This window comes from Cyprinodon tularosa, unplaced genomic scaffold (genome assembly GCF_016077235.1).
Source record: "Cyprinodon tularosa strain WSP-4 unplaced genomic scaffold, ASM1607723v1 ctg298, whole genome shotgun sequence".
Lineage (NCBI taxonomy): Eukaryota > Metazoa > Chordata > Actinopteri > Cyprinodontiformes > Cyprinodontidae > Cyprinodon > Cyprinodon tularosa.
In genome coordinates, this window is record NW_024039005.1 from 624,100 (window position 1) to 651,510 (window position 27,411).

The 27,411-nt window shown below is 40.1% G+C and overlaps 2 protein-coding genes across 3 annotated transcripts in view; both read right to left on the reverse strand.

Moving 5' to 3' along the window:
- Window positions 1–9,604, reverse strand: part of hps5 (HPS5 biogenesis of lysosomal organelles complex 2 subunit 2) — a 33,938-nt gene extending 24,334 nt beyond the window's left edge. The window contains exons 1-6 of the mRNA XM_038291288.1: window positions 9,429–9,604; window positions 7,093–7,223; window positions 5,470–5,580; window positions 3,041–3,105; window positions 2,743–2,935; window positions 2,488–2,618 (exon numbers count right to left, since the gene is read on the reverse strand). Of these exons, the coding sequence (XP_038147216.1) occupies window positions 2,488–2,618; window positions 2,743–2,935; window positions 3,041–3,105; window positions 5,470–5,580; window positions 7,093–7,194 (602 nt within the window). The 5' untranslated portion in view covers window positions 7,195–7,223; window positions 9,429–9,604. The remainder of the gene's footprint in view (window positions 1–2,487; window positions 2,619–2,742; window positions 2,936–3,040; window positions 3,106–5,469; window positions 5,581–7,092; window positions 7,224–9,428) is intronic.
- A 4,555-nt stretch (window positions 9,605–14,159) lies between these two features.
- Window positions 14,160–23,376, reverse strand: gtf2h1 (general transcription factor IIH, polypeptide 1). 2 transcript variants are annotated; one of them, XM_038291320.1, is made up of 15 exons: window positions 23,183–23,376; window positions 22,701–22,872; window positions 22,417–22,609; window positions 21,212–21,377; window positions 21,016–21,109; window positions 20,093–20,242; window positions 19,914–19,993; window positions 19,697–19,830; window positions 19,531–19,618; window positions 19,350–19,438; window positions 19,156–19,273; window positions 16,797–16,887; window positions 16,570–16,685; window positions 14,880–14,972; window positions 14,160–14,803 (listed from the first exon to the last, which is right to left on the reverse strand). In XM_038291320.1, the coding sequence occupies exons 2-15, from the start codon at window positions 22,852–22,854 to the stop codon at window positions 14,717–14,719; spliced, it is 1,653 nt and encodes a 550-aa protein (XP_038147248.1). In that variant the 5' UTR covers window positions 22,855–22,872; window positions 23,183–23,376; the 3' UTR covers window positions 14,160–14,716. The 2 variants fall into 2 exon arrangements, with proteins under 2 accessions (XP_038147248.1, XP_038147247.1); XM_038291319.1 differs by having other exon boundaries at window positions 23,178–23,376.
- Between the last annotated feature and the right edge of the window lie 4,035 nt (window positions 23,377–27,411).

Sequence of the window (27,411 nt, forward strand, 5' to 3'; positions counted from 1 at the left end):
AGATTTTCAGATTTGTGGGTATTCTGTTAAAGGAAAAGTCGCTTATATTCAGAATCCAAACTTCTGAAAGTTCTTTAAATCTGAAATGATTCCATCCTGTTCAATAAATGATCAGTGTTTTTAATTCAGAGTAATTTTCATGTGAATGTGCTTTACTGGAGGCATCCATGTTTGTCAAAGAACACTACTGCCACCTACTGGTTAGTGACGTCACGGTGCGGTATCGGCTGTTGATCAAGTCCCAGTGCTGTATCTGGTGTTTGTCACAACGCGCTATTATCCAAGTCATCTTGAAAACATTCTTCTTCCAAATGTTGGCTACATATTACGGGTTTTTTCTCTGGCCAGAAGTTCGATGGCAAATCCTCCCTCTTCAAGTTGGCGATCCAACGACCAACCCGTCCGTGGAGGATCAGGAATCAGAAAGGTGGAATAACTCTTTTTTACACTTTTACCCGATGTCAGGACTCTGCTGCCTCTGCCTTCTCCACAGGTGTTCCAGGTTGACTGATTGGTGCCCGCACACCTGCAGGTGGTTCTGCAGCACCGAGGCGCTCTATAAGAACTGCGCTCAGACAGCGGGAGGACGCCTGAGTGTTACTGTAGTGGTATGCAAACCTACCACAGTCTCTAGCCTTCCAAAGCTCTTTGAGTAACCAATCTTACCTTTGTGTCTCCCCTTCCTCTCGAGTCCAAGTTATCCCTCTCGTGGTGGATTCCTCTGAGTGGTTCCCCCGGTTCCTTCCCCCCACTGGTCCAATCACCCTCACGGACCTCCATCAGGTTTCCCCCGCTGTTCTGGATCCCTGGATTTTCCCGGTGCTGCTCAGACCCTCTCTGGCTTCAGCTCTCTGGTCACCTGGACGATCGCCTTATCCACCTTCAGGTTAGCATAGAGTCCAACCCGCCTTCTCCCCGGTTCGGCTCTCCCCGCTCTGAGGTAAGCGTTCATCCAGCTGTACATTCCCCTGCCCAGTCCCTGGTTAACCGCCCTTCTTATTCCCTTAGACGTTCCCTGGTTCCAGCTCCCTGTGCTGAGCTTCGGTCTGCAGTTGCAGAATCCCCTTTCGTTAAGTTTTTCAATAAAACCCTTAAAGGAATATTACACCCAAAACATGATTAGCCTTCATTTTCTACTCACCCCCATGCTGAACAACACTCTGGAGTACTTTTTTGATATCTCAACTGCATCTGGAGATCTGGGAGGCTTCTTGCTGTCTGCTGACATTCAAATAATGGAGGTCTATGGCGCCCGAGGCAGAAAGGTCCATAAAAGTCCACAAAAAACGTGTCAATATTCCTCCATACTGCTCGTCCAATGTATTCCAAGTGTAGTGTATAGAATGTTTTTAGAGCATAAACAGTAGTGTATAGGATTTCCTAAAAGCGCGTTCACGAGTCTACGGAAACCGCGGCAGACCAAACCAGATGAAAGTGCGCATTCAGCGTCTGCTCTGCCGATAATGCAAGCGTAGAAGAAGAAATGTGCTGTTTACCTGTGCAAAGAAAGAAACAACGAAAGAAAAATGTCTGAGGACTTCAGTGTTGAGGAAGAGCATGAGTTCTTTGCCGAGCTGAATGCGCACTTTCATCTGGTTTGGTCTGCCGCGGTTTCCGTAGCGTCGTGAACGCGCTTTCAGGAAATCCTATACACTACTGTTTATGCTCTAAAAACATTCTAAATGACTTCGTTTCGAGTAAATTCTGGACGCTACCCACTCAGGACACTTGGAATACATTGGAGGAGCAGTATGGAGGAATATTGACACGTTTTTTGTGGACTTTTATGGACCTTTCTGACTCGGGCGCCATAGACCTCCATTATTTGAATGTCAGCAGACAGCAAGAAGCCTCCCAGATCTCCAGATGCATTTGAGATATCAAAAAAGTACTCCAGAGTGTTGTTCAGCATGGGGGTGAGTAGAAAATGAAGCCTAATCATGTTTTGGGTGTACTATTCCTTTAAAGATCTGCCTGTTTCCGAGTGTATTCTGCATGTGGGCCAAACACGTCAAGCCAAACATGACACCCGATGTATTCCAGCATCCAGCTGCCATGCACGTGGGCATTGTCAGTTTCACTATAGCTCTGGTGAATTTCAATGGTGAAGTCCTCTGGAAATCTTCAATAATTGTTATTGATTGCAGATGTGTCTAGTAGTTCCCATTGATTTAGCTTGGAAAGCGGGGAGAATGGCGCTAGGCTTACCGCACCGTGACGTCACTGCTGGAGGATGGCAGGAGGGAGGGGCTACTATATTCGGGCAAAAATGGCCGCTCCCAGACTCAGTGATCGCCAGGAAAATTATTGTTTTAACTTTTTTTTTACTGATTAAATTCATTAAATCATGATGAACGTATTAGTTTTAGATCCATTGGATATTTTTTGCTGACCGGACTTTTCCTTTAACATCTTGGTGAAATTGAGAGTTTCTGGATTCATCAAAAGATTTCTACCCTCCTCAGTTAGAGGCTCTAATCAACTTACTTCTCTGTGTCACAAAGGTAGCAGCGACTGAGAGAAGACACAAGGAGGCGCCCTTCATAATATCCAAGCTGAACCACTCTGGAGTCAACAGTAGTAACAGTTTGGACAGGAAAGATGACAAATGCTGCCCCCTAGGGACAAGAACGAATATTAAACATTTGGATCAGGCATAGATTTCAGGGTCTATAACAAATATTTCTAAACGTAATTAAAACATCTGCTGTGGAGCTATAAATAATGAGGTTTTATCAGCACCTTGCCCAGTTTAGACGATCCTGCCCGCAGACAGGACACTTTGCCTGCAGAGTCCCCAACAAAAACCCGCAGTGCGTTTGTATCCCAGCAGAGGGCGGTGATGTCGTGTCCTCTGTGCTCTGAAGACACGCTGACGCGCTCTGGACGACCACGCCGCTCCAGCTGCAGCTCCCAAACAACCACCAGACCCTGACTGAACAGCAGCCATGATGAAAACAGCAGCAAGGAGAACAGCAATAACACTCATTTTAATTAAAGAGACAAAACATGTCTTTATCTAAAGGGAAAATAACCGGACCTTGTTGCAACAGCAATAAAATCTTCATCATGAGGGCAACATGCCACCTGAGTGATTGATCCCTCCTGAGAGAGAGAGAGAGAGAGAGAGGTCAAAATGTGTCTTAATAAGATATTATGTGACAGATTAACACCAAGAGGAGCAGAGGAGAATGATGCAGCTTTTTCTTCTCTTGCATACATCTGGATATTCATCAGCTTTTCCATCTCCTCCCATAGCATGATGCTGCCTTCACCATACTTCACTGCAGGAATCCTCTATCCAGAGCGTAGATTTAGTTACATGCCTCACCTGGCATTTTGCATTTCAGTCGAAAAGTTTTTAAACTGACGTAATCAGACCAGATAACTTCCCCCCACATGGTCTGTGGTAAACTGGACTTTGGAAGGCTTGGGGTAAGGCTGCACCATATGAGGAACACTAATATAAGGATAATAATACCACTTTTAATAAATAAACCAACAAATATGGCTGGATCAGCTGATGAGGAAGGCCAGCTCTGTGATTGGATGCCTGCTGCTGTCATTCTGCACATCTCTGATGTTGCTGCTATTTTCAAACATCCATTACTGGGAAAATGTCCATAGCTGGATATTGGTTATTTATTCTCCAGTTTTATATCGTTAAAACACTTTACAGTATTTTATTGTTTATCTTTTAAACTATGATGTTATTCTTATACATTTTTCTAAGGTCCGCATTTGTGTGACCGTTTTTTCTTTAATATTTTTGCTTCTGTAAACACCAGAACTTCCCCATTGGAGGACAATAAAGGGATTTTCTATTCTATTCTATTCTAAAAAATTAAACGGAATTAATCTTTTAAAACATGATTGATAGCAGATATAAAACCCCAGATATAAAAGTAATGTATCAGCAAAGAAAAAAAAGGAAACAAAGGTTTAAATCTCAGCATCAAGGAGTTATCTAATGGTTTCACCACCTTAAACATGTGAAAGATATTCAAGCTGCCCTAAACAACAATTTTCTTCTAATACTTCAGGAATAGAGAGCTTGAATGCATGTTAGGGTCCATAGACAATTAGGTAGATCTTCATGCAGTCCAAGCATTTCATTGCAATATGCAAATGTCCACAGTGTCTCGTGAGATTTGATTTCTGGATTGGTGCTTTACACTACTCAGGGTTCCTGCAGCATAAGGCGAGTTAAATTCAATACTTTTTAAGACTTTTTAATGCCACTTGAAATAAAAATTTAAGATCAAATTCAAAAGAAACACAAGAAAAACCTGCTTGCAACAACTTAACCCAAAGGTTTATTTTAACATAAACCACTGCACTAATGTTTCAAATGTTGAAAAGCTTCCCATACAGGAAGAAAGCTAAAAACACACAAATGACAGATATATTTTAACAATTATTTAACTGAATTCACAAACTTCGTTTTAGCAGGGAACAAAACAAATCAGTTTTAAAGCCCCAACATAACCAGTGCTAAGTCTTTTTAGCAGCTATTTTTCTTTGTATGGTTTTCTTAGTATGTTTGATTTGGTGATAAGTGGAGGCGTTGCAGAGACAAGGGTGGAACTAAACTGAGAAATACCGGCTGTTTCTCTGTAACTCCATTTTGACACTTTGTGTTTCGTGCTTCGCATGTGTGACTCCACTGCCTTAATTCCCATTGTTCCCAGCTTGAATGACTTCTTGCACTAAATCCACTGAGCCTCATGTATGTTCCCTGGTTTTAGCCATGGAGGAAACTCTTGGCTGGAGACAATTTTGGTTACATTTACACTTGCTCAGATTTTCCAGACAAAAAGTTAATGGCGCATCTCCCAAATGTCCCGGCCGCAACAACGCTTTATTGGTTCCGCTATCGGGACGGAACCGCTAATGGAGAGCTGCTATTTTTTATTTATTTTTTTTTAATTGCCAATTTTAAAGTTTTTTTAAGATTACAAAAATAAATCGTAATAAAAATAATCCTCTTTATGATGTTTTTAAAAAATTAAGACCTACGAAAGACTGATTTAAGACATTTTAATACCAATTAAGGCCTTAATTTTATTTTGAAGAATTCAATGCCTTTTAAGACTTTTTAAGGACCCGCGGGAACCCTGCTACTGTAGTTTTCTGTTGTTCCATAATCTTTGCAATTTTAGATCATCTGGAAATGCTGAGCTATCAGCCATGTTCATTGTTCTTTATAGAGAAGCTAGCTCACTAATGTTCTCCAAGAAGCCTATTAGGCCTCCACACCTTTAAATCAAATGACAGATTTGAACAAAGAGGGAAAAAATGGTTGAATTGAGTTTTAATTTAGAAGCATCAGAGAAGGGGGCTGAATAAAAATGACACATAATGACATAAAACACTTTCAGTTTTGGGTTGGAAACCTCTAGATGATCTATGAACAAACACTCTACTGCGTCAGTAACCAGTAGGTGAAATAAACAATAAATCATCTACCTTGTGAGTCAGAATGAGTCTCTGTTTCCAGCCTTCTTTCTGAATCAGGTGCAGCCCTCCTGTCGATGTTCCCAGTGCCAGCCACTTCCTCGACACAGCCAGACAGGTACACTGGAACGCAACGGCCGCATTAAAAACCGACAGGCAGCGTTAGAAAAACAAAACAAAAAAAAACACTCTACTGCATATTAGATCTTAAATATGGCTTCATGCTAAACGCACATTGCAAAGAACTGCAATAACAGAAATAAATGCCGTGGATTTTATGGGCACCGTTTTTAAATTAAGCAGTTGAACATTATGAACAATATTTTTATTTAGCGAGTTTAAAGAGAAAATTAAGGAGATTATTACCCCCCCTCTCAATTTTTCCCCCTATGTCATTCATTCATTGATAAAAATCTTACTTTGTTAATATTTAGATTAAAACTAAATATTTTGTTTATTAAATAAATACTTACCTTCAAATTAAATATTATTTAACAAACTAAATATTTAGTAATGAAGGAAAGTGGGACGGCTTCTTCCCTCCAGCCCAGCGGAAAGGAAAGCAGTCGTTGCTATAGCAACACACTGCCGCCTGTGCGTGGCTGTAGCTCTGTGGCGCAGGTTAACATAAACATTTGCCCATTTCTTAGACAAATGTATACGGTCAAATACAACTACTTCATAGACGAGCTTCCATTTTGAATTAATTACATTTTTTTTTTCATAAACTAACTTGTGATTTTCTGTCAGTGTGACGAAGATGCCGTAGGAGATGCTTAGAGATTCCCAGGCTTTTACTTTGGTAGTTCGCTTCCGCTTTTCGGCAAGTCAGTTAGCATATTAGCTAAATATTTAGCTAGCACCAAGCTAGCTAATATTTTTTTTGTTAAATAAATTTTTAATATGGAATTAAATATTTATTTTAAAAAAATTATATTTAGTTGGGAGCTAAATATTTATTTGAAGACAAAATATTAAATTTGCAACGAAATATTTAATATTTTTTTATTTTTTTATAAAAAATTTTTTTTAATATTTAATAATATTTTAAGTATTTTTTTTATTATAAATGAATGTATGAGTGAAAAAAATAACCCCCTAATTTTTCTCTTAAAACACACTAAATAACCATAAATATTGCATTTATATATATATATTTATATATATATATATATATATATATATATATAAATGACTGAAATAATTCATCTGATTCAACATGATTAACCTGTTATAGAAATAATCTTCAAATAATTTAGCAATTAATAATAATTGTTAACTGGAGTATAGAGACTCTAAAACGTGCCTTTAGATGAAGAAACCCACTTAGAGCAGGAATTATCCTCATATTGTGAATACATAAATATTTTGCATATAAGATAAACTACACTTTTCATCTGTAAATATGCTCAATCCAGAAATGGAAAAGTTGTAGTTTAATCTGTTTTAACTCTGTAAAATATATTCTGTCAACCACAGAAATCCGTCTGTGTAAGTTAATAAAGTTAGTGGGATAAAAGCGAATAATTGCTAATCTAGTTTACATCATTTTAAATGACTGAAACATCCAATAGCGATGAAAAGGCCTCTTTAACTAAAACAGCTGGTTAGATGAGATTGAACGGTGGATTCTACCTTCAGTCTGCCGGAGTCCAAACGCAGAGCAGAGAGCAGCGGGTCGAGGCAGTCGAACTCTGCCAGGACATGACTGTGGTTCTCAGGCACAACCAGAGGCATCGTCACTGCAGCTCCAACAGCAGCACAATCTGACAACAACAACACGAGCATGTACTGCTGACATGGAGACATGTGACGCTGTGGGAGGTCACATGACTTTTATCAGCTACTTGCCCAATAAAATTGAAGAGCCGTGACTTTAAATCATCTGCAGTTTTAAGGAAAACAAGCTGTGAAAAAAATCAATCAGGCTGGTCCAGAGATCACCAACTAACTCGCTGCTGTTTTCTTCTTTAGGACTCTATAAAGTTTTTACTCCCAACAAACAGATGAAAATGAAACCAAGTGAAGAGAAACGGCTCCAGTTTGATCTAAACTGACTTCTCAGTAATTTGCGTAAATTCACAAAGCAGCAGAAGTGAAACTAAATCTGTGACCGAAATAACTGTAAGTAATATTAACTCTGAGCTGGTGGGAAACACTTCAAGACAAAACACTAAAAACAACAACTTCCCAGACTCTCAGTAGTGAGAAAGGAATTCACAAGAAGCTAAAAAGTAGGAAAAAACAAATCCTTAACTTTTGTACAGCTATTTTCTACCACTCTGCTGTTTGTTGGGAGGACGTAAATGAAAATACTGCAACATAGTGGAAATTGTTAAAAAAATAAGCAGCTAAAAAGAAAAGTGAAATGCTCATTAAAAAAGGCAGAGATGAAAGATTTCTGCTCTTTATCCTGAACTAAATGTTGCATAAAGAAAAACAGAAATGCTTTTAATCACATTTCAAGTTAATTCTAGACTGGTAACTGTTTTATAGTTACAATAAAATAATCAGTGTAATTTGGGACGTTTTTAAAGATTCTCTTTTACATTTAAGGCTAATATATTAGTAATTTTCTTTAGGTTAATATTAATTAATCTAATCTGCAGGGAAGGCCTCCCTGTGATGTTTGCACTAGTCGTGATTAGTGCAAAACATTCAAAAACGCTCAACCATCAGACTTTTAAGCAGGGGCGGATTTAGGAAATGTGGGGACCTAGGCAAAGACCGGCATGGGGCCCTCTGAATGGAGAAGACAACACATAAACAGCCCCATTCTGCAGATAGAGAAATGTTAATAGAATAGACATCCATTATCTGTTCTAGGTTGTGTCCCTCTGTTCTTGTCCCTTTTCTTCTTGTTTTCCTCTCTATGTTTTGTACTCAGCTGACTTTTCATGCTGTCTCTAAGGGAATGAAAGATTTTTTCCAAGCACTAAGCTCACTTAGCTGATTGCTCCTTCCTGTGTTTCCAAAAAGGCCAAAGTAAATAACCCAGTCCTTCTTTTCACTGTAGACAAGCCATGATCTGCTTATCTGTTCTCCATTTTTCATTTGGATGAAATAATAGCTGCATGAATCATGACAGCAGACAAGATAGAGGAGAGCAGGAGGCGGGGTTACCAATCTACTCGCTCTGGAGAGCAGAGTTCGCTGCTTTTAGATGTTGTCTCCAAAGTCTCCAGTAGCAGAAAAAAGTCTCTAGATTTGGCGCTAGGAGCTTTTTAGAAATCAAAGTGCTAGAGGGGTCTGAAAAGTGGCTAAATATAGCGACTAAAGCGCTAAGTTGGCAACACTGCTCTTTGCATGGTTTGTTTTCAAATGGTTTGCTGCTGTCTGTTTGGACCTTTCTGAACATGTGCAGCAAATGGACTGATCCAATGTGGTGGACACTGAAGGGGGGGGGGGCTGAGACACACTGAATGTTATCAGCGTTCTGATGGCATTTTAGCCAAAGGATTATCAGAAACATAATTAATGTGCACAAATCAGGAATAGTTGTATTAACCATACATGGAAACAGAGTTTTATGGTAACCCCCATTAAAAAGTCTTAAATCCAGGCTGTTTGCAGCCTTTAAATTGTTTATTGTTTATTAATTTGGATCCCCATTAGCTGTCAGTAATTTGGCAGCTACTCTTCCTGGGGTCCTTTTAAAATTATACATTTTAAAATGATCAGTAGCTTCATAATGAAATGATTTCTAAGGGGGGGGTTAGCCTCCTGTCTGCATCACGAGACTCAGCTGATCCCTCTGCTGCTAGCAAAGCCTCTAAAACTACCGAAACCACCGTCTGATTATTTCACAAACATCCTTAACTTGGTGCCATTTTGTTTCTATGAGAATAAAGCGAATAGATGTTGAGTGTCAACTGGTTCCAGTCTGATTTGGGAGCATTGGGTTAGCATCACAGACATGTTAGCATGCTATTAGCATCAGCAGCTAACTGCTGGTGATGAGCTGAACTCACCGGGTGGATGGGATGATACCGCCGCGCTCCGATCACACAGCCACGGGTTAGCGGAGGTTTAGGCGCTCATCTCCGCTGACCTGCGGCTGGGTGAGCCAGGAAACCCGTGACATCCAACCCGCTGTCAGTTACTGAAGTCTGGGACACTTCCTGAGGGCGGCGCTGCTGCTTCCTGGGAGGAAAATAACCTGGAATCAGAAAATATGATCAAAAACCGGTTTAAACCAGTTTAAACCCAAACGGAACCAAACAGTTCTGGATGAGTTCACTAACTAGAAAGGGTTTTCTTAAAACTACAATGGATGATTTACAGAAATTAATAGTTAGTAGTTTGACTTCTTTCAGTTAATGACAAAATACACTGCCTAAAAAAGTGGCACAATATAACTTCAATCAAAACTTTTCTGGAATCAATCTGACAGGATGATCTAGTGAACAGTAAAGTGCCTTGAGATTACATGAAGTGAATTGACGCTATAGAAATAAACTGAATAGAATTGAATAAAGGATTGATTCTACAGGAAGGGACCACCGATCACTTCTCAGTATCTTTGCTTTCTGGCTGATGTTTTGGTCACTATTTAATGTTAGTGGTGCTTTCACACTCATTTTAGTGTGTGACAAACTCTGCCACTCACACAGGTGCTCAGGTAGTGCAGCTCATCCAGGATGGCACATCAATGCCAGCAGTGGCTGGAAGGTTTGCTGTGTTTGTCATCATAGTGTGCACATGGTGGAGGCCATACCAGGGGGTGTGGAGGAGGCTGTAAGCCAAACATACACTATATTGCCAAAAGTATTTGCTCACCTGCCTTGACTCACATATGAGCTTAAGTGACATCCCGTTCCTAATCCATAGGGTTCAATATGACGTCGGTCCACCCTTTGCAGCTAGAACAGCTTCAACTCTTCTGGGAAGGCTGTCCACAAGGTTTAGGAGTGTGTTTATGGGAATTTTTGACCATTCTTCCAGAAGCGCATTTGTGAGGTCGCACACTGATGTTGGACGAGAAGGCCTGGCTCTCAGTCTCCGCTCTAATTCATCCCAAAGGTGTTCTATCGGGTTGAGGTCAGGACTCTGTGCAGGCCAGTCAAGTTCATCCACACCAGACTCTGTCATCCATGTCTTTATGGACCTTGCTTTGTGCACTGGTGCACAGTCATGTTGGAAGAGGAAGGGGCCAGCTCCAAACTGTTCCCACAAAGTTGGGAGCATGGAATTGTCCAAAATGTCTTGGTATGCTGAAGCATTCAGAGTTCCTTTCACTGGAACTAAGGGGCCAAGCCCAGCTCCTGAAAAACAACCCCACACCATAATCCCCCCTCCACCAAACTTTACACTTGGCACAATGCAGTCAGACAAGTACCGTTCTCCTGGCAACCGCCAAACCCAGACCCGTCCATCAGATTGCCAGATGGAGAAGCGCGATTCGTCACTCCAGAGAACGCGTCTCCACTGCTCTAGAGTCCAGTGGCGGCGTGCTTTACACCACCGCATCCGACGCTTTGCATTGCACTTGGTGATGTATGGCTTGGATGCAGCTGCTCGACCATGGAAACCCATTCCATGAAGCTCTCTGCGCACTGTTCTATAGCTAATCTGAAGGCCACATGAAGTTTGGAGGTCTGTAGTGATTGACTCTGCAGAAAGTTGGCGACCTCTTCGCACTATGCGCGTCAGCATCCGCTGACCCCGCTCCGTCAGTTTACGTGGCCTACCACTTCGTGGCTGAGTTGCTGTCGTTCCCAAACACTTCCATTTTCTTATAATACAGCTGACAGTTGACTGTGGAATATTTAGGAGCGAGGAAATTTCACGACTGGATTTGTTGCACAGGTGGCATCCTATCACAGTTCCACGCTGGAATTCACTGAGCTCCTGAGAGCGACCCATTCTTTCACAAATGTTTGTAAAAACAGTCTGCATGCCTAGGTGCTTGAATTTATACACCTGTGGCCATGGAAGTGATTGGAACACCTGATTCCAATAATTTGGATGGGTGAGCAAATACTTTTGGCAATATAGTGTATGTCTGCACAAACTGATAGAAACAGACTCCAGGAGGATGGTATGAGGGCCTGACATCCACAGATGCCTGGATCCTGGATCCATCCACCCTGAGGCTGTCCAGGAGGTGGAGAATGCTTTAGTCTAGGGATCCGTTTCAAGACGCAGGTTTACTGGAAACTCTAAGTATTCTAAACCCAAAATCAGGGAAACTCTCACTATTCCGGTTGACAGAGTTTCCTAATCCTCTGTTTCTGTTGCCATAGTAACATCCTCACAGAGCTAACCTGGTCAGCAGTAAGTTTTTCTTCAGTAAACACAGTCTCCTCTGTCTCTGCTCTCCTTACAGCCAATCACGCCATTTTATTTCCTGATTCAGTCAGATTGTATATTAGGTTTTAAAAACAAACATTACATGTCAGTTTGACGAGGATCTTATCAAAGAATGATCGGCATTAATACACAGAATAAAATATTTATAGGGAGAGGATTCTACTACTCAGTGACAGGATATGAGATTTATTTGTTTTTGGTTTGTTTAATGTGAGCGAGATGCGGATCATTTTATTTTATTTAGTTATATTTACAGTACATGAAAAACTAATGAAACTATTTTCAGATTACCTATAAAAAGATTCATTAATTCCACAGGGGAAAAGGAATGACTGTAGGGTTAGGATTAGGATTCACTGTATGATAACCTACTGAGCCTAGTGGATCAATCTGAAGCCATTCTATGGGACTGATAGCCGCTTATAATCACCATTTATTGGGATGATACATACATGTCAGATCAGCCACTTAAAATGTGTAAATATTTCTAGATTAATAAACTTTAATTCTTACCAGTATAATTTTTTTTTACTTTCTACAATTCCGTTTCTGCTACAAAAATGTAATTTAGAAAATATATTATTGCAGTTCAGTTTAGGAGGGTGATTTTGATCCGGAAGAATCTTGTTTTAGTGATCTAAAAATGGAACAACAGAGAGGAGAGAGCTTTTAATAAATGTAAAAACTTGTGCAACAATCTTCTCCTCCTTTGCAGCTGTAGTGCAGTTTCTCTTTTAAACATTCTCCTTTTTTATTTAATTTTTTTGCATTTCTTCATTAAATCTTTAGTTCCAGTGGGGTGAAATAGGAACTTCCTGTTGCCTGTTGTCATGGTAACTCAGGGCTCCACTGATGATGGGTTTTCATAATTGTTGCGCACGCTTTTAACTCTGAGTGGACCCAGTTAAAATTGGTTGAACTAATTGACAGCCTCTGTTGTGAAACCAAACACTCAGTTTCCAACTTTAGGCAAGATCAATTTAGAGTGGGTGATTTGAATCTGAATTTGTTAAACCTGCTTGGTGAAACGGACCCCAGGTCTGGGAGGAGATCCCTCAGGAGACCATCGTCCAGCACATCAGGAGCAGCCCAGGTGTTGTAGGGAGGTCATAGAGGCAGGTGCAGGCCACACACAATACTGAGCCTCATTCTGACCCGTTTAAAAGACATTACATCATTACATTACATGTATGACTCCAAATAGTTAATTGGTTAATACGTTTGATTTGCATCGACTATTTTGTTGTGAGCACATTCATCTTTGTACAGAACAAAGTAAGTAATAAGAACATTTAATTCATTCAGATCTAGCATGTGTTATTTCAGGGTTCCTTTTATTTCTTCAGCAGTATAAAATATTAGAACAGTAGATATGTTTGCATTATCCATCACAAAACATATAGACCAATTTTAACACCTCATGTAGATTTAAGTCTAGAAATATTCTTGGCAAGTTAAAAAATGGTTTTGGATGTCTGTCAAAAATATAAAAGTAATAAAAGAGTACAGATTAGTAAAATAAAAGGAACCGTTTGGTTATTTACATCTTATCGGGCTTTGATAAAGCTTCTAGTTAGAGTGGCTCAGGTTATCCTGAGCTATCTCTATAGTTCTGCTGCTATAGGCTTAGACTGCTAGAGGACATAGGGACCCCTTTTTCATCATTCTGCTTCATTCTATCTCTATTCTCCCACTCTGCAGAATCTGTTAGTTCAATCTCTAACGTTCTGCTCTCTCTGCTTTTTCTCATAGTAGCTTCATCTGGTCTGTTCCTGTTTGGCTGTGACTCCATCCTGGAGAGAAATATCAGCTGTGCTGCTGCCATCAACACCTTTGTTTCTAGATGTTGGAGCTTGGCCTGTTTTCCAGTGCAGTCCTGTTTCTCTGACTGTGACTAACTGGATGTGCTCTCTTCATCCTCCGACATGGGAGCTGGCTCGGAGCTCGTCTGCCTGGCTGTGTGTTTCCTGGAAGTTTTTCCTCTCCACTGTCGCGCCGTGTGAGGGATTGCTGAAGAGTCAATGCAATCAGCTGGATTTCCTTAGATAGAAAACTTTTAATCAATCTGACTGGATGATCTGGTGAACTGGAAAGTGACCTGAGATGAAGTGTGTTGTGAATTGACGCTATAGAAATAAATTTAATTGAATTAATCTATATTAAGTAATATCAGCCAAGGACCCATCAAGGAAACTGAGGAAAGTTTGAATGGTTACTTCTGTATTTGCCTGACAGAACTTTACTGACATTTCTTCTTTGTACCAAATGAAAGCTCAAGCACCACCATCGTACCACAGTCACAGCTCCACAACAGACTCCTGTCAGTCAATTAGATAATTCAGCATATTTTAAAACAAAATAAAACATAAAATTTAGAGGAAACACTGACATAAACAAAAGACTCATTTTAATTTTTTTTTTTTGTCTTCAATGCAGACATTAGAAACCAGTGACAATTTCCATTGGTTCACACATTGATGCAGTCAAACATGAAATGCCTGAACAGTATTGCTTTGTTTACGCTCCCTCAACCTTCAGGTGTTTAATACTTTCACATCCAGGCTGTTTGTTTGACAAAGAGTATTTTTTTCTTCTACTCTGCACAACAGCCTTTCTTCACATCCTCTCTCTGTGTTGGAGCCATTTGTCCGACTTCCAGCAGAAGTTTGGTCATTTTCCGCTGCTTTCAAAGTGCTGCTGCTAACCCGTTTTGAGCAAAGATCTCTCAACAATAAAGGAAACACAAGAAAAAAACAATGAAACTATTAATTATCTGCGGCTGAGATCAGTTTTACTCTGTTTAGCGCTTTGGGCCACAGCAGCATCCGTCTATATCCTCTTTAAGACCCTGTGAACTGTTTCACAGGGTCTCTCACAGCAGAGGATCTTCCAGAATCTTTTATCCAAACTTATAAAGTCTCTCCTGTCTTCTCATAATAATCCCAGGTCAGGTTTTCCTCATCATCCTACGGGTCTGCCAAATATGAAACTTGTTATAGGCCGTCTGAAACATGTCCTCCAGGTGGCCTGTAAGCTGTGGAAAGAGCAGATATTCAGTTTAGGTTCAGCAGAGTAAGAAGCTTCTGTCCATGAAAATCCATCTGACTTACGTTTGTACTTAAGTACTGACGCTGGATTTTCTCCTGAAAAGGACGAAGCTTGGTCATTTGAAACCGTTCCAAGTTTGTCTTCATTTTTGTCACCTGAATGGTATAAAAATACACAATTAAAGTTCACAAACTCAAGCGTTTCTGCTAAAACGACATATACCCTAAAGCCAGGCGTACACTGTACAATTTTTTTTGCGAATTTTTAGCCTGGCGTAGTCCGACTCAATTCTAGTCAGAATGAGTCTGATGCTGCTCCATAGAGCTGTGATTATGGGGCGTGTTTCGAACGAACCAGGAAAAAAAATGCCTCTGCACTCAATTGGATAGACCTACAACCAATAAGAGCAACGGAGTGCGTGACGTATGTTAAGCGACGCATAGTTGTTGTCAACAAAAATCAAAGCGTGCAGTTTCACACCTAGAATAAGAAGATGAGCCTTGATCGCGTTTCTCTGTTCCTCTTTTAAAATTAATTTGCTGTCGATATCTTCTAGAACAGACCTAATAGCAGAATCTACTCACCCAAACTCTCCAGCGGCAGCCATTGTTGTTGTCACCCAAGCGCGCTTTGGTCACGTGGTTGATTACGTTACTGTTGATCATCTGTCCATCATCGTATAAAGCCCGCCCTGACAATTTGATTGGCTCGCCAGATATTGTGCGATCATACTCGCGCTACTGTTGAGCAATGCCAGACCGAACTTCCCGACCTCAAACGTTGTGGGCGGGACTAAGTTCGGAATGGCCCCCAGGCTAGCGAATTTTTGGATCGGGCCGACTTTCATCCTGATGGTGCATGGTGTAGCTGTACAGGGGCTAACGAGGACATGATGGAGTGGTAGGAACTTTGCTGTAAGTGGTGCTTTCACACTTTCACACTAACACCCCTCCATCAGGAAAACCCAGCAGCATGGCGGGGGGGCAATGAGTGAAATGGAGTTCTTTCTGTCAAACTGACAGACCGTAGTAGCCATGTTAGCTCAGCCATGTCTTTGTCCAAATACGTCGTCTCCTTTTCTTTTTAGGGCTTTCAGCACTAAATCGCCCAAATATCCAAGGCAGCGCGTTTCACTCTAGTGAGCTTCATGTTCCTCTTCTACTGGTTTGGCTTCCAGATAGACGAGTCCGAGTAGCGCCATCTCACTGCGGAGCTGAGTCCCACCTGGTTTTTAGACGTACGGTGTGAGCAGGTAGATCGCATCAAAGCGTCGGGTCGCACAGCGTGAGAACAAACATCGTGAGCTGAGAACTTTTAAACCCTGCGGTTTCGTCGTAAAGTGTGAGCTGTAGCTTCGTGCAACGATTGGAAATATGGTGCGGTGTACGCCCGGCTTTAGATGTTTAGGCGACCAAGATACTTTATTGATAAGGAAGTCCATTAAGCAGGTATATTTACATTTGCAGTATGAAAAAAGCCCACATTTTTTCTTAATAGCTTTAAATTGAGAAAACTTGTCAAATCAAGAACATAACTACTATTACCTGCCACATAATTAGGCCAATTGTTCTTGTTTTTTAAACTTTTTTTATGTTGATAACATACAGAATACAATTTGCCGTAAGAACCATCAAATTTCATCAAACAATATTCCCCATTGATATTACAGTGTGAGCTGTAGCTGCGTGCTGCGATTGAAAAATATGGTACAGCGTTTACCAACATGGGATTTAACAACGAAATATTTGTCACCTTTTCCTCCAAAAATGGCGTATTTACAGGAAAACAGGACCAGAAGTGTCTCAGTAGCTCCCCAGCAGCAATATAAAGGTGCTTCAGCTCTCCTTGAATATCAGTGGGAACCATTTCTGGGAAAAGAAATAAACAACATGAATAAAAACAGTAACAAGATGTTTTAGTTTTAAGTAACACACAAACAACAAAAAAAACCTAAAATCCCATGTTTATAGCACACTCACGGTTTATTGATTGCTGTCCAACAGTTTGCATAAGGACCCCTCCTGGAGAGAGAGATGCAATGGCGGACGTTGCTGTTGTGCTGGACAACACCTGAATATAAATACAAAAAACAGACCGTTTTAAAAAACAAGAGAAACTCAAAGTTCTGTCATTTTAAAAGTGCTTTAAAACATTTTAAATATGCAAGAAATGCCATTTAATGTCAGACAAACATCATGGTAGAAAAACAGGCGACCATTTTATTTATATCTATCCGTGTCTCACTGAGGCCGCTGAAAAATCTTTTTAGGCAACTTTGTGACTCCAATTAGAATTGGGACTTTAATTGGACTGGAGCCGTTTCAGAAACAAAAGAAAGAACTGTACAAATAGATCTGCTGGAACAGATCAAATCTCTAGTTTGATTTTCATTAAAAACATAAAAGAATTTCCTCTGCAAAGCTTGGTTTAATACCTGCGCCTGAAACACAAATAATATGTCTTAATCACTAGTCTGAGTTCACCTGATTCAGGGTTTTTATATCATCTAATAAAAATGTGAGAACATTCATTTAACACTGGAACTGCCAAGGCCGTCATTTTGACGATTCTGAGATTTTAAAAGGGAAATAACTTTATTTACATTAATCATTCATATTTTCCTGTTTCTATATTTCCTTCATTTTCACGTCGTTTTTTTAAAATAAAAAACGTCAAAAATAAATCTGGTTAATTTGACCTCGATCTCCCACAGCTGTGATTCTGATGGCTCTATTAGCTGCATGGTAAATTCTTCCCACGGTTGGTTGACAATCGTACCGTTGCCTAGCAACCAACATTCAACCTAGAACTTTTTAGCTAAAATGGAAAATGGCTTTCAGAAGAAATCTAACAGAGAAACAGGCTTTAGAAAGACTTCAAAATATTGATGATAGCGATTCGGGTGGAGAGGGAGGGACTGATGAGGAGGACTGGGGAGGAAGCGGCTGAGATTCTGAGGATGATCAATGCAGACGTATCAGTGACCAATCAGAAAACAGGGAAACTTTTGTTCAACACCTCAGCCGGTCCACTCAGCGGCCCCAAAGCGAAACCAGAGCTCATGGTCTACTATAACCACACACAGGTGGGCCTGGATGTGTTGGATCAGATGATTAGAAAGGATTCTGGAAAAGCGAAGGTGGCGTGTTAATTTATTTTACGGTTTCCTGGACATATCAGCCATAAACGCGTTGGTTTTGCTCAGGAGCCGTTTGAACATCACCGTCTCGCGCAGAGATTTTATCCTTGAACTGGTGAAACAGTTGCATGCCGACTACACGCGCTCCACAGGTTACCAACCCCTCCCCCACAGTAGAGCAGCTGTGGCCAGGTAAAGAAATCAGTGACAGGTGCTTCAGTACTGCAAAATAAAAAATAAAAAACGCTCATATAATGTTTGTCATATTGCTACAGTCACACCTAAAGCAACAGAGGCAGCAGTTTTACATGCAAACTCAATGGTTGATGCGCATCAAGGCGCAGCAAAACGTCCTGCAAAAGCAGCAGGTAATGGAGCTGGAAAAATGTATCTTTAGCTGCTCGACGCGACTCATCAACCAATCAGAGGAGCTGATCTGGGAGCTGGCAGGGAGTCAGACGCAGCACTGCTGATGCAGAGCGCTATGATCTCTCCTCTGAAACAGTTTATTAACGCCTACATTAACTTCAAATGTAGAAACCTGCCGGCAGAATATGTTGGCTTTTATTATCCGGGTGTCTGAAGCTTGGATTACATACATGAAAAACGCCTTCCAGCCGCTGCGGCAAACCGCGAAGAGGCGACCGCGCCAGAGGATGCTGTTAAATGGGGTTCCTAGTGACACGACTTTTTACCCGCTGATCACAGCAAATATAGCTGCCATTGTTCCAGGCAGAGAAAGGATAGAGTAGCTCCGCCCACCGCGCATCAGACCCACTTTACCACCGCGCAGCTAGAGCAGCAAAGATGCTTCAGCTACGTGTCAGAACTAAACTGGTACAAACATCAGAAATGAAGCAGCAGGTGAGTTTTTGCTGCTCCTGCTGCTTTAGGTGTGAACGTAACATAAATGTGAAAAGGTGGTCTGCGGAAACAATCGATTTAATTAATCGATAATAATAGCATACAATACAGCCTTTAAAAAATATACATCAGACTATTTTTAAAGTTTACATATATTTCGCGCACTAGAACCATTTCAGTCGATGACATCATCACGACTCATCTGTTCCATAGGGAAAAATGTCACCCATCAAACTGAGGGCCAGTGGGAGTTCTAGGATCAGAATTCTGGGAGTCCTGGTGTTAAACCTTAGAAATAAAAGAATAATGTACCAAAATACGTAACCAGATCTAACCTGAGTGAGGCGGGGTTTGTAATTCGCCATCTCTTGACGGATATAGTTGACGGAGTTGATGATGTCTTGGCTGGTTGTATACTGTTGAGACTGAAGAGGAACGGGACCATGAGCGTACCTTAACAGAAAAGAGATTATAGATTATAATAATTCCAAAGACTCTGTGTGAAACAGACCAACAAAAGAGACTATACCGGTCAGACTTCTTCAGTTTTAACGCCACTGTTTTAGGTGCATTTTCCCTTTGAAGATCCTCATATTCTATGGCTTCTTGTAGTTTCACCTGGAAAGAAAGAAAAGTTTAAGCTAATCACTTCATAGGGACGATCTTTGTGTGGGGAGAGAGTAGACAATAAGCCTAGAGAAGCCTCCTACCTTCTTCAGAGGAGGCTGAAAGAAATCAGAATCTCTGGAGTTGCCATCAGTGCTGCTAGTCTCACTAGCTTGATCGTTGGGCACATCTCTTTAAACCCAGAACACAGTTAGAAGATAAAACACAACATGGGAGCAACTTGAAAGTGTTAGAAATTTTGTTGTGTACCCTTTGCGTGAGCCGGCTGCCAGCACCATGGCGCTGTGATGATTAAATCGCTTTATAATTGCAGAGTTGCTGCTCTCCTTCACCGTCTTGTTTGCATTTGAAGTTGAAGGTAGGGTTTTGCTTATTCCATAACCCTGTCTCAATAAAAAGTTGTGTTAAAGATGGAAATTACAGCGGTAATGTGAATTCCTAGGTGGTGTTTGATAACTTTTCTCACCTCGTCGAGTGTTTTATCCTCCAAGGACAAAAGGTCGACCAATGGATTCTTTACTCCTTGGGTCACCAGGGATTTTAAACCTGCAAGTTAAGAACAAACAGCTTAACAGTAGAACCAAATGTTGTTTACTGTGAATAATTAAACATGCAGCAGAACATCCAATGGTCTGAAGTGGGAACCTTTTTCATCCTGCTTGGCACACTCTGAGAAGATATCCTGTGAACTGGTGTTGATTCGGTCTCTGTGGAAATAATGGGACTGGAAAAAACGGGTCCAGAACTCCTTCTCCGTCAGGTTATGAGGCACGTTCTCGCTATACTTCTGCTTCACTGCAAAACACGTTTACAAACAGGCTGTTACTTTATGCTAATTCTATCCATCCATTATCTGACACGCTGGTCCTAATTGGGGTGGCGAGGGGTGCTGGTGCCCATCTCCAGCTGTCTACGGGCGAGAGGCGGGGTCCACCCTGGACAGATCGCCAGACAAACAGGTTATACAACCATTCACACACACACGTAAGGAGAATCTAGAGAAGCCAATTAACCTAACATTCATGTTTTGGGACTGTGGGAGGAAGCCGGAGTACCCGGAGAGAACCCACACATGCTCAGGAAGAACATGCAAACTCCATGCAGAAAGAGGCGGGGCTAATTCTATCAGTGGTGGAGAGAGAGGGAGACATTTTTTTTTCCAATTCTTTTTTTTTATATGAATAAAGACCTGAAAAGTGTGACATCTATTTGATTTATATATATATATATATATATATAGAAGGCACTACAAGGCATCTCTCTAACATCGATAAATGTAAATATCATTGTTTTATGGTTCTCTTGCATTTTCAACGATAGGAAAGCATTTAATAAATAGATGTTTGAGCTCATTTTTGAAAAATACAAAAACCCAATGAAGCATTTGGCTGGAGTAACTGTAGGTCCATCAGCCCCCACCCTTAGAGCGCCCCCACCAGCTTTCACCCCAGATTCATCCCACCAAAGAATTAATTTTCCCTGATATATAGATGGTTCATCAAAGTAACCAAACAGGGAAAAAAGGGGGTGGGGGGTAAATTCCTGTGCCAGATGATGTTTTTGTTTACCTGCAGGATATGTTCTAAAAATGGACTCAATAATGTCCGCCGTCAGATTATACTTCAAGCCGTTACAGCCATCAGTCTGTGGTCTGATATCCGCCTGTAAAGAAAAAACACGAAGCTTACTCAAGTGAAGCATTTTATTAGTAAAATAAATGTCATAAAGGAGCATAGAGCTATGGATCATATTAGATGTTCTTACTAGAAATGCTCCAGATATCCCGACTTCCTGTTTGTTGTTGTAAGGCGCAGGTTCCCCATTATTAACGCCTCCTAACCTGTTGGCCCAAAACTCCTCAGCACTGATGACTTGGCTCACCACAAGGTCTTTATAAAGCTGGAAAAGCACCGGATCTTCCTGAAGCATCCTGCAGGAGCAACAGCAAACATTCCAGTTAAGCAAAATGTTCACACATAACCCCAAATCCCACTCCCAAATTTAATATTTATTTTTATTTTTTTTATTTAACCTTTATTTTACCAGGAAGTAAATCTCTTTTTCGAGGGAGACCTTGATATATGACACATTAAAAAAATCCCAATCAGAATCTAGCATATGAGCAGTTTCCGCCCAAATATTTTCTTTTTGTTGTGGATTTTTGTAACAGGGATAACTAGGATTACGCAAAACATTTTTTTAATGAACTGGTTGTTCTATCTCCAAACTCAGCATCTCTTCATCCATTCCTTTAATAAGAAGTTTCTTTTGACTGGATTTGATTAAAATTTAAGCCTCTCGGTATAAAATAAATATTTTGATCGAGATGAGAAATCTGCTTCCTAGTCTGTTGAAGCACCAATAGTTTTTATTCAATCATTTAATAAAGTTATTTTTAGGGAATATATGAGAATCATGCTTTAATTAGTAGTTAATTATCCATCGTTACAATATTTTAATTAGTGACAGCGGATCTTCTTAATGTTCTTTTTCCTGATTGGTGAGATTGTAATTGTGGACCCTGGTCGGACCGGAGCTAAAAATAGCTTAGCTCCGTATTTTGATGGTGAAGGACGGAGAAGACATACATGGACGGTGACGTGCGAAAGAGTAACGATAGATGTGGAACAGCTCTCATTAATTAATTGTAGAGGATTAAATATTAAAATGATTCTGTTCCAAGCAGCTTTTTTCACAGCAGGAAATGGAAAATATTCAAATATTTTGGTTCAGCCCGACTTCAGAGAACGACTCTCAGGGTGGAATGACGGCCTAGTGGATTACAGCAGCGCATTTCTGCTCCGAGAGAGCTGGACATACCTGGGTCGATCCCCACAGCCTCCACTCTGGGTCCCTGAACAAGACCCTTAACCCCACACTGCTCCCCGGGCGCCGCACAATGGCAGCCCACTGCTCCCCAGGGGAGGGGTTAAATGCAGAGCTTAATTTCTCCAATGATTAACTCTTACCTGTTTTTCTCCTCCAGCTCCTTGTTGGCCTTCTTCTTGAACTTTGGCAGCAGCTGCTGCAGCAGCTCCTTGGCAGCATCTCGGTCTTTCAGCGCAGTGCTCTCATTGGCGAAGTGGAATGTGGTACTTTCTCCGGTGTGAAGAACCAGCTGGAGCTGAATCTTGGCTTTGCCGTCAGGACTGATCTTCTGACCTAAACATGGGAACCAGGAAATGCCAGAATCAGATAAAGACCAACGTCATCACACGTCTTTGTAAGCTTTGTGGATTTAAGTGGGACTCACAGCGGATATCTGAATAGAGGTGGCTGACAGTGAAGCGGTCTTTGCCTTCTGGACCCCAAGCTATTCTTTCTGCCATCAGGTAGAGGGTCCCATCCTGCTTCCTCTGACGGACTTTCTTCACCACCAGCAGCACCTCCTCTGACAGAGATGCCATCTCCCAAACAGGCAGAGGCTAAAACAGAGAGATGATAAATATAAGCGCACAAATAAACAAGGGAAACAAACAGTGACTAATGAAAACCCGCAAACAAACCAAAAAACTAAACAATGACGAACAGAAGCATGAAGACTTTTAACTAAAACAGTTAGCCGCGTTAAAAACATGAACAAAACGATAGAATCCAACATAAATCACAAAATACTAAAAAATATTCATAAGTTCAGCGCTTATATCGCCGCTTTATGCACATTTCTATCTCCTTAGAGCAGCTAAGCACACTGATGTTAGCTAACAGGAAAAACAGGCAGCAAACTTACTTCACCTCAAAATGAATCAATACTGCAGCGATTAGCTCCTTCTATCTAAACACATGATGTTAAAGATGCTGTTATGGCCTCAGAGATCTGATAAATCAATCATTTAAGATGAATTTAATGCACTCTAATAGTGAACGAGCTCACTTTCTGCGCCCGGCGACATAACTGCCAGAAGATGTGTTACACCGAAAAGATTCCGACTCGGAAAATCGACTGTCTGCAAATAGTTACATAGGACGGTTCCCCCGGAAACGCTACACTCGCCACAGCGCCACACAGCGACAGAATCATGGAATAACTTTTTCTTCCTGTCCTGCTCAGCATCATGGCATTTAGACTGAAAGGGGAATTATTAGCTTTACAATGGATAAAAACAGCAATTTGTTCAGATTCAAGCTCTGCATTGTTAAGTTTAAAATATAATCAGTCACATATTAGGATGGACATTTTATTAGAAATATTTCATACATTATTCAGAATAAAAAAATATGGGTTTGATTGTTGTATTTGTTCCAGCACAGATTGGAGAAGAAGGAAACGAGAGGGCAAATAAAATGACAAAGAGGGCAATTCATAATCCTATTAGTTTTACAGTAAACAAGTAAATCAGAGGGAAAGAAAAACTGATGGAAAAAAGGCAAAAAGGTGGGATGAAGAAAAAACAGGAAGATAGTTTTATAAAATTAAGAAGATAGCTGGAAAAATAAGAAATGGAAGACGAAATAGAAAGGAGGAGAGAGAGACGACTAGGCTAAGATTTGGGCAAACAGGACTTAATTGAACACTTTTCAAAATTCAAAAGCAAATTACTTGAAAATATGATTACTGGAAAATATGAAACAATAGAACATGTTATACTGGAATGTCATCAATATGAAAGCCGGATAAGATATATGAGGAGAGAGTTTGAATGTATGAAGGAAAAGATTAATTTATTTGATATTTTGAGGAAGAAAACTAAATTATTTCATAGAATTTGATTATAGAGAGGGTGAATGTGTGTATGTTATAAATGGGTAGAATACAAAGTTAAGAATGTAGATTTGTGTGTGTGTGAATATATATATATATATATATATATATATATATATATATATATATATATATATATATATATATATATATATATATATATATATATATATATATATATATATATATATATATATATATAATTTCCACCCTAGGGCACACATTTTTTTTCTTTTTTTTTACTTTATTTATATAACAAACCAATAGTGTACAAAGACTTGTTGACGTACAACTATTACAAAATGGGTTGACAAAAAATAGACAGAACATGGGGCTAACAACAAGAACAGATACGTAAACAATAAGGCCAATGAAGAAATAAAGAGCAAGATTTAAAACAAAAGAAAAGTAGAAATACTGGCAGTTATTTTTTTTGGCAGAAACAGATTTCAAATTTTTCAATGAGGTGCAATAAAATTTATATTGGTTAAGAAAAACATTTAAAACAAGGAGTAGAACCTCTCCATTTACAGCAATGTTCATGATATTTAACAAGAAAACAATATCAAACATATAATTTTACTGTCAAGGTCATCAACATAATACAACACGTGGGTAATTGTTATTTCTTGAATGTCCTCAATTTAAGGGACAACCAATTTTTAATGTCTCTCCATAGTTTAAAAGAAAAGGGACACACAAAAAAGAGATGATTAAGGGATTCATCTGGAGATTCTCAAAAGACACAGCATGTTAAATCAAATTTAAATGTTTTGTGCAAAAATTCTGACACTGGGTAAATATTGGTAGAGATTTTTTTTAGATGAATCTCTTTAACCTTTGGTGAAACCGTCCATTTAACAAACTTAGAGAACACCTTCTCAAATAATGGCAAATCAGTTGTCAAAAAACTATTATAGTAATCAATAAATAATTTAAATTTGAAGGCAGTCACAAGCATGGCATTATTACATTTTTTATGAGTCACAAAATATTCTCAAATTTTTAACCTCTACAAATATAAAGGATCTTTTTATTCTTAGGATACTACATGCATTCTGATGCCAAACATGACTGGAGAGAAAACAGAGGAGGGGTGTAGAGTGAGGGGGAACATATAAAAGAAACAACATAACAGAATCCAACAAGCAGCTGCTTTTAAACTGTTCCTGAAGCAAACATGAGGAAACAGCAAAAAAACCTGCAGCAGAACATTTGAACAAACCTCACAGCATTAATGTGCAGAGATGTCAAGTAACAAAGTACAAATACTTCGTTACTGTACTTAAGTACACTTTTTAGGGATCTATACTTTACTCCATTACTTATTTTCCCTCCTACTTCTTCTACTCATTACATTTTCACACAAGTATCTGTACTTTCTATTCCTTACATTTTTCAAACAATCGTTACTCGTTACTCTTGGCTTCGGTTTAATGTTTCTAAATATTTATTTCCCGTCATGTGCTCCATCCAATGCAGATCATTGGCTCCACCCACATCTAGTGAAAACTAGTGTGATTGGATGAGTCATAGAACGCAAACACTCATTGGTTAGCTAAAGGAAATCATCAGAAGCAAGCAGGTGTTCTTCAAACTGCTAACGTGAATTGTCTATGCCATGCTACAATGTGGGATTCAGAAAAAGATTCTGAAATGTCTGAAAGGTCGGACACAGGCGAGAGCGTATCGGGAGACGGAGACCAACCAGACCTCCCTCATCCTTGGCCCTATCTCTGAGAATTTTTAGAAATAGTCGTAAAATTGAGCTTTAATTCATATAGCGGCATCTGGCTGTTTTTTTTTTAAAGGTTACTTTATACTTTTATACTTTAAAGGAATAGTACACCCAAAACATGATTAGCCTTCATTTTCTACTCACCCCCATGCTGAACAACACTCTGGAGTACTTTTTTGATATCTCAAATGCATCTGGAGATCTGGGAGGCTTCTTGCTGTCTGCTGACATTCAAATAATGGAGGTCTATGGCGCCCGAGGCAGAAAGGTCCATAAAAGTCCACAAAAAACTGGTCAATATTCCTCCATACTGCTGGTCCAATGTATTCCAAGTGTCCTGAGTGGGTAGCGTCCAGAATTTACTCGAAACGAAGTCATTTAGAATGTTTTTAGAGCATAAACAGTAGTGTATAGGATTTCCTGAAAGCGCGTTCACGAGTCTACGGAAACCGCGGCAGACCAAACCAGATGAAAGTGCGCATTCAGCTCGGCAAAGAACTCATGCTCTTCCTCAACACTGAAGTCCTCAGACATTTTTCTTTCGTTGTTTCTTTCTTTGCACAGGTAAACAGCACATTTCTTCTTCTACGCTTGCATTATCGGCAGAGCAGACGCTGAATGCGCACTTTCATCTGGTTTGGTCTGCCGGCTTCCGTAGCGTCGTGAACGGGCAGGCGCGCGCTTTCAGGAAATCCTATACACTACTGTTTATGCTCTAAAAACATTCTAAATGACTTCGTTTCGAGTAAATTCTGGACGCTACCCACTCAGGACACTTGGAATACATTGGACGAGCAGTATGGAGGAATATTGACACGTTTTTTGTGGACTTTTATGGACCTTTCTGCCTCGGGCGCCATAGACCTCCATTATTTGAATGTCAGCAGACAGCAAGAAGCCTCCCAGATCTCCAGATGCATTTGAGATATCAAAAAAGTACTCCAGAGTGTTGTTCAGCATGGGGGTGAGTAGAAAATGAAGGCTAATCATGTTTTGGGTGTACTATTCCTTTAATGTGGCCGCGGGCGAGTGCAGCCAGGAGTAGTGAGGGAATAACCTATTTTTAACTACAAAAAAACAAACAACAAACAAAATTATTGACCTAATTTACTATAAGGATTGCAGTGAAATAAGACATGTTTATAAATATATACTTCTATTAGATTTAGATGAATTTCTTATTTTCATGTAACGTTTAACAAAATTTGTTTTTTAGATGTAACTGTTTTCTAAACTGCATTTTTTTTTTGTTCAAATAAAAGTTATAAGGTAACCAGGAAGATTTGCAAATTGTCATAAACATTCAGAAATCAAGCTTTATGCTATGATGTCATAAATTTAACAAAATTGAGATGTTTCTGGCGCTGTGAGTGCTCCTGCACCAGAGGACCAGAGGTTTATGCAATGCCTTGCAGATATGCTGTTGGGATCTGGAGATCTGCCACCTGTCTCCAGCAGAGAGCACTGTGGGTCTCCTGGGCTGGAGCCCCCAGCACACCTGAGGATCGTCAGCCCATCAGGAGA

What these genes read in the sequence shown, in the direction of transcription:
- gtf2h1 (XM_038291320.1), bottom strand. Translation starts at nt 22,854, where the DNA reads ATGGCATCTCTGTCAGAGGAGGTGCTGCTGGTGGTGAAGAAAGTCCGT. An exon ending in AAACTGAAGAAGTCTGACCG is followed by an intron (nt 19,274 to 19,349) that starts GTATAGTCTCTT and finishes TTTTCTGTTAAG; the next exon opens with GTACGCTCATGGTCCCGTTC. An exon ending in TGGACAGCAATCAATAAACC is followed by an intron (nt 16,686 to 16,796) that starts GTGAGTGTGCTA and finishes TTCTTTTCCCAG; the next exon opens with AAATGGTTCCCACTGATATT.